This window comes from Charadrius vociferus, unplaced genomic scaffold (genome assembly GCF_000708025.1).
Source record: "Charadrius vociferus isolate BGI_N301 unplaced genomic scaffold, ASM70802v2 scaffold433, whole genome shotgun sequence".
Lineage (NCBI taxonomy): Eukaryota > Metazoa > Chordata > Aves > Charadriiformes > Charadriidae > Charadrius > Charadrius vociferus.
This window is the reverse complement of record NW_009647846.1, coordinates 1,217,929-1,224,787: the sequence shown is the minus strand read 5'-3', so window position 1 is coordinate 1,224,787 and position 6,859 is coordinate 1,217,929. Positions and strand designations below refer to the sequence as shown.

Genomic DNA, 6,859 nt, shown 5'->3' with positions numbered 1-6,859 from the left:
CCGGCGGAGAGGCGGTGGGCTCACCGGGCAGGGCCCGCGGGACGGCAGAGTCATCCCTCGCTCTGTCTTAACTAGTTGTTATTGTTTATTATTGACTGAGTCCATAATTCTGCAGCGGAAGAAGAGATAGTCGGTGAGGGTTTAGGCATGGGGTGACTGAAAGGTGCTGTGAAGTGCCCACCGAAGTGGGGAAACGCAGGCGCTCTTCTCTGTAAATGTGGACCTCTGTAAACCCAGGGAAATTCTGAGGAAAACGTGTTGTTTTGGAAGGGCTTCGCTCAGTTTAAGTGCTTTCCGATGCCATTAATAAGCAGGGAAGCGAGAGGTGCAGTGTACGGGGCTGAGGGCAGTGTGGGGTTCCACGCGCTGTCCGGAATTCTGCCATAGTCATGGTGGAGGTTGTACAGCAGCCTGGCTCCTCTGTCCACGCAGCATAATTCCTCCTGTGGAATCACTATTGCATAATAATGTGTGGGTTTTTTTCTGATTTGGCATATACTGCCCCCGAACTGGCAGGAGATCATACGGTTTTGGAAGCAGCTCATGCTAAACTGAAAGAAACGTTATTTCAGAATAAGCATGCAAAGGATAATGTACCGGTAACCAATGTCAGCTTGTCTTGCCAATGTCTTGCCAGTAACCAATTTAATTTTCTTTAGCAGGAAATTCTGTGAGCGTTTTATGCCTGTATATTTAAAATAACATGAAAATATTTCCTGATTACTTCAGGAAATACATTTCCTGAATATATCAGCAATATTATTTCCTGAAGTATTCAGGAAATAGAGCAGTAATATTTCCTACACTGCTTGTGTTTTTTTTTTTAAATAAGTTCATATCTCCTCATTTCTGCTCAAAGTTGCTGAGAGTAGATTTGGTAGTGCTAGTGGGCCAGGATTAGCATTGGGGAATGCCTGACCTGCCACGAAGGAAATGTGAGCCTAGCCATGCAGGTGCCTTTGGCACTTGCCTTTCCCTTGTTTTTGTGTACTGGAGGTCTTGCTAATCTTGAAATTAAAAAAAAAATCAACAAAACTTATCTATAGTTAAGGGTGTAAAAGGAGCAGTTTCTTTTGCCGTCCGTCTCCTGTTCCTGTAGTGTGATCAAGGAGGAGAGTGAAGTCGGTAGTGTTTTTTCGACATTCATATGGTGCTGCTGCAGTAAAATGAGTCATCGTTCCTCTCTGCCACCACGCAGCAGCTAGTGTGCGTTTTTGGCAGCAACGAGCAAAAGTTTGCAGGGCACAGTTCTTTCTAATCAACTGCTGTTAGTTCCTTCTGTGTTCAGAAAAACAAGTGAAGCAGCCTCTCTCTAAAAGGCTATAAAACTGCTAATGATTGATGATACTTGATGAGAGAGCATGCAAACCGGAATATCCTTTTTCATGAAGTCACCTTCCCTCCCCGACCCTGCACTGCTGCTCCAGAACCAAGCAAAAACTTACTACTTTTTCCTTCCATCGAGCTAAACAAAATGCTGGCCATTTTGTGTGTCTTGGAGACTTTGTGGTTGTTTATGATTAGGGTTCCTAAATGAATGTAATGGAAGAGACATTTAACAAAGAAATGGAATATTTTTACAGCAGTTAGGAAGATGATGTCTTACCTCTTTAAGGTCTGTAATTAGGCTGAACACCAAAGAGAGTCTTTAACCTCTTTTTTTGTAGTGCTGGGTCATTTCTTGTTGAGATAAATACAATATAGGATGGAGTCATAACATCGGCGTTGTTGTGTCTCCTACAGAGAAGGTTCTGTAGGCTTTGCAATATTTAAAAAAAAGAAGAAAAAAAAAAAAGTGAGGCCAAGCAAAAAGAAGGCCATTAACTGAACATTTTGTAAAGAATACATTTAACAAATGTATCTGAAGGCCAAAGAGGAAAGGAAAAGGTTCTCCAAAACCAGCTTACAATGTCTTTTTTGTTGTTCTCTTGTCCTCCCACTTTCAGAAATAGTAAGGTCTCAGTGAAAAAGGGCGGTGGTGCTCCTGTTTCTGATGCAAGACTCCTTTCTTATGGAGTATATGTCTTTTGTAAGATTTGTCTACAGAACCTTTCAGATCAGATAATCATTCCACCTTTACAGTTTTCAACTCTGGATTATTTCTTAAGAGGATACTAATTGCATAGGCAGGCAACTAGATAGATTGTTGTAAAGATATTTTTCTGCCTGTCTTGTAATGTAATAGCTTTCAAGATCTAAATGATCTTTTTCAACACCACTGGGATTGTTCATTACCCAACAGCTATTGGTGTAAGAATCCTGCAGATTGGTTTGCAAAGTTTACAATAACATCTGTTTTACATATAGCATGGTGTATAAATACTGTTGTGTGTTAAAAGAAATAGGATCAAGTAATACAGTTATGTTGCATTTGTTTTGGGTGAGTATGTACAGGCATGCATTGTATGGTAATGCACGGAATGGTCAGTGAAACCAGCATTTTAGAGCTAGGTATATTTTTTATTATCTTCAGTATGTTTTTTAATTTACTTCTAACTATTTATACAGATTAATGCACTATTGATGTGTTTCCAAAAGAAAATATACTGAAAATTTAACTGTCCTCTTGCCTGAAAGTAATTTTAGAGTTGACATCTGGAACTGAGAAATGGGAAGAAAGTAGTAATTTTTAAATATGATTTTGCACCTGAAATCCTTTGCAGGGTCACATTATTTGGTTCCTTAATAGTTGCATTTGCTGGGTTTGTGCCTGTGCTGGGGTTTTGTGTGTGTTTGGTATGCACTCAGGAGAGGCTGACAGCAGAGAAATTGTCTAAAATACCAGCAAGAATCTTTGTGTGAATATAGAGCTTCAGATTACTTTTAACTCGCTTGCTTTACGTGTTGCGGTTATATTGTTCAGGTTTTTAATATTTCAAATGCTGTGTTCAGCATCCTACAAGAAATTAAGTTATCTGGCAAGCCGGTGTACAAACAGAAGATCTTTAGAATTGAGATAAGGAAATACTACTGTAGTGAAAATCTGAACTGACAGAATTTATTATTTTCTTCCAAGAAAAGTTGTTCTTTGGCCTTTCAAAAATAAATTACCAGCTTTTGACTCTTTCTATAGAACGGCGAATTTGCTGTAACAGCAAGAAAATTATTTTTCCGAGTTTACAAATGCAGAAGTTGCTTCCTTGTGCAAGGTGGTAGCCTGGAAATATTGAGTGCATTTCTGTGATTCTCCAATTTTTCTCAGTGTCTTAGTCTTTGCCGATTGTTCTCTACACAATATTCTGTATATGCTTATTAGCAGAGAGCGAGGAAGAGGATGACAATGATATGGAAGTTGAAGATCAAGATAGCAAAGAAGCTGAAAAACCAAACATCATTAATTTTGATACCAGTTTGCCAACATCACATATGGTATGTTCTTTATATATCATCCATTAAATATGTCTTGAAGAGGTTTTGATTGGTTTTGTGTAATTCTATTGCAGTGTTCTTAAGCCAAGGACCTAATTTTATTTTATCCTTGTGCATCACCAAAACCTCTTATACTACTGTCATTTCCTTACTTACTGTTTCCAGTATTTAGGCTCTGATATGGAAGAGTTTCATGGAAGAACGGTGCATGATGATGACAGCTGTCAGGTGATTCCAGTGTTGCCCCACGTGATGGTGATGTTGATTCCTGGACAGACGTTACCTCTTCAGCTTTTTCGCCCTCAAGAGGTTAGCATGGTGCGGAATTTAATTCAGAAAGACAGAACATTTGCTGTTCTTGCATACAGGTAAAATACACGAGTGGATTTACTGATGGTATGCAGCATGTATTTTTAGCACAATTTCCTTGGATACTAAATCAAAAGCAGATGGTTCCATCAGTTCTGTGGTGAATAACATAAGTTGTGGTTTGAAATTGTCTTCCAATATGTAATGAAAAGGTTTTCATGTCCTATTGGGTAGCTGCATGGCAGTATCACATTTGTATAGAGAAACAGTAAGTGGTGATCTGCTTTCCTTGTTTGAGCATCCTCTTGATTTCAGTAACTGTTTGAATGCAGTGCTTCATTTTGCTTGAACAATAAGCCTTGATCTCAACTGTAAAAATCAGATTCTTGTTTTGAGAACTGTGTTGTTGTAAAGGTATATTTGCTCGTTTTGTGATTAAATTAACAAGCACAGACAAATGTTTCATAATGGAGTTGAGAGACAGGAGGTGATAGAAAAGCAGAAAAGATAAAGGCTAATCTGTGCCAAAAGAAGTTGGGAATATTCCTCCCTCTTCCTCCAACTTACTATGGTTTAAATTTTGTAGGAGGTGGGCACAGTTATTTGTAGAAAGTCAATCTAAAGGTTTTGATACTTTCAGTATCTGCATTTGAAATGCAGATGATCCCTGTGTTCCCAGAATTTCACCTCTAGACCCTAAAATGAAACAAAGTCAACTGGCAAACCCCCCCAACCAAACAAAACGTGAGAAGTGGCTTTTAAAATGGAAAAATAATGATTGCACTTAGTTGAAGGTATTTTGCCCAGTTTACTTTTTTGATCAGACTAATAGTGTACAGTCAGTGCAGGTAGACTAACTCGTGAAATTTGAATGAACAATGCTGTTTGAAGAGTAACTTTTTAAATTCTGTTATTTTTAGTAACGTACGTGAAAGGGAAGCACATTTTGGAACAACAGCAGAAATATATGCCTACAGAGAAGAGCAGGAATATGGAATTGAAACGGTCAAAGTGAAAGCAATAGGAAGACAGAGGTTCAAGGTGCTTGAAATAAGAACCCAGTCAGATGGGTAAGAAAATTATGTATTTAATTTTTCTTACTGCAAATTTTGTGTCACCAAAACATTTACTTTTTACTGCAGGTGTATCTGCCCTTTCAGTCACATAGTTGACTGATTAGTATAGATATTAATCAAATGCTTAATCAGTAGCTTCTCAGTTTATTGAGGACTTCTGGTATTTCCTGTTCTGAGACTCATGTTTTAGTTGTTAATAACTTTGCTATAAAAATCTCTACAGAATGTCTACCTGTAGTTTGATTTAATGTGTGCGAGAAAACATATGTCAGAATGATGTTGTTTCTGAAAATTAACTTGGGAAAAAGATGTTAATTTGTCTGCATTATAAATTCTAAAGCTTTATTTCAAAATCTCTCACATCACTGTTTCAAACCAGATGTGAAATGAGAGGATACGATATCAAGTGTGTGCCTTCTGTTATCTTGTGGAAAGCCTCCCTGATAGCAACCAGATTCTGCTCCTTTGAAAAATTGTAACTTCTATTTCCTGAAAGGAGACCTTTCTAGAGATGGTCTGCATTGGATGTGTTCCACTTCAGAGCTGCAACTGCAGATAAAGTTCTGAACTGCTTGCAGACAAAAGTCTGACACTACAGCTAATAACAATATGCTGTCCTATTTTTATACTTTGCGTGATCTTTAACTACTGAGCCTCAACAGCATACAGAAGGATTCCGCTGCATGATTTCAGATATGGAGAGGACAGTAACTGTGCCAAGAGGGGCGGTGGTTTTCATGAGAAGCTGTCCATGAAAGGGGAGGACTGGAGTCTAGTAATAATAATGGAGAAAGAAGTAGCTTCTCCTGTTAATTTTTCTCTTTGTAAAGCATAAAAGCACACTGAGATTTCTGGATAAATATTTGAATATGAAATAGGTTCTTGATTTTTGCTGACTACAAGCAGCCCGTCATTTTTAGTTTCTCAGATACTAACTCTTGTTTATTTTAACCATTGTCACAGTTTAGTACATCCTTACCTTCAGCAAGTCTTCCCTCTTCCTTTCTGACTATTCACTGACACTTCACTGATAGAAAAGTGCTACTTCAAGTGCTACTTCTCCCGTTATTGGTAGACAATTCTTTTCATGTGCTTGTCAAACACACTCAAATCAGCTTTGATAGGAGTATTCTCTTCTGTATTCTAGTCCTGTTCTTTTCCATATTGCAGTGTGATACCTGTGATATTTAGAGGCTCCTCTTCTAGCCAGTTTTATCATATTATATAATTAATACCCTTGTCCACTTATAAAATTGACTGAGACTAAGGGTTAAGAGTATGAGACACTTGGTTAAGAGTATGCTGAGTCTCCTGTCATTTTCAGGTTCTTCTTGACATCATGCTTTGCACCGTGCATTGCATCCCGAGCCTCTGTCAGTGTCACTGTCACATTGATTCTGTGAGCATGTGACAGTTCTTAACACAATTGCTAGAGATTTTTGTAATCTTTTCTGCAAGGCATATAACATATTACTCCAAATCTGTAAATCTAAAGCTAATCATCTGTATTCTGCTGTTGCTCAGTATCATGGCATTTGCTTTAGAAAGAGGCCTAGGAACAGTCTGAGCTCAGCGGTTTTGTATGCTTTTACGATCTGCAGCTGAAGAAGTTAAGCATATGTGTGCTGCTTGCTCTTTATCACTATCTAGCATGTGGTTACAAATAATATTCCAAATTTTACAGCTTAGAAAAAGCATTACTTGGACACAAGATGGCAGTACTTGGACAACTACAGTAAAAATGGCATTGTTACAGAAAATTCAGTATCCGGAATCAGTTCAGATGTACAGTGATTTTGTTGTGCTGTTAAAGCGTTTTACTACGTTGATTTTATATCTGCGGACTAGCAGAGATGACTTTTACACAGCACATTCACAAGTTTCATTCATAAGTATGAATTCTTAAATGTATGAAATAAAGGAGGGAAAACTGATTTTTGTCATCACGGTAAGCTCTAGATTTGTTGGAATGACTTAAACTATATGGAATTGCTCTGCTTTCAAATACCACACGTTTTGTGGGTTTGCAGAGCGATTAGTGAACTTGAACCTCCTGGTATTGTCAGTGTACCTTGGAGATGTGAGCCTGTGTTCTTCTGGTCATC

At 38.1% G+C, this 6,859-nt stretch overlaps 1 protein-coding gene across 1 annotated transcript in view; it reads left to right on the top strand.

Moving 5' to 3' along the window:
- The window catches only part of CRBN (cereblon), a 31,443-nt gene that overhangs the window by 11,385 nt on the left and 13,199 nt on the right, over positions 1–6,859 (top strand). Inside the window, exons 2-4 of the mRNA XM_009882880.1 lie at positions 3,257–3,369; positions 3,535–3,737; positions 4,599–4,748. Of these exons, the coding sequence (XP_009881182.1) occupies positions 3,257–3,369; positions 3,535–3,737; positions 4,599–4,748 (466 nt within the window). The remainder of the gene's footprint in view (positions 1–3,256; positions 3,370–3,534; positions 3,738–4,598; positions 4,749–6,859) is intronic.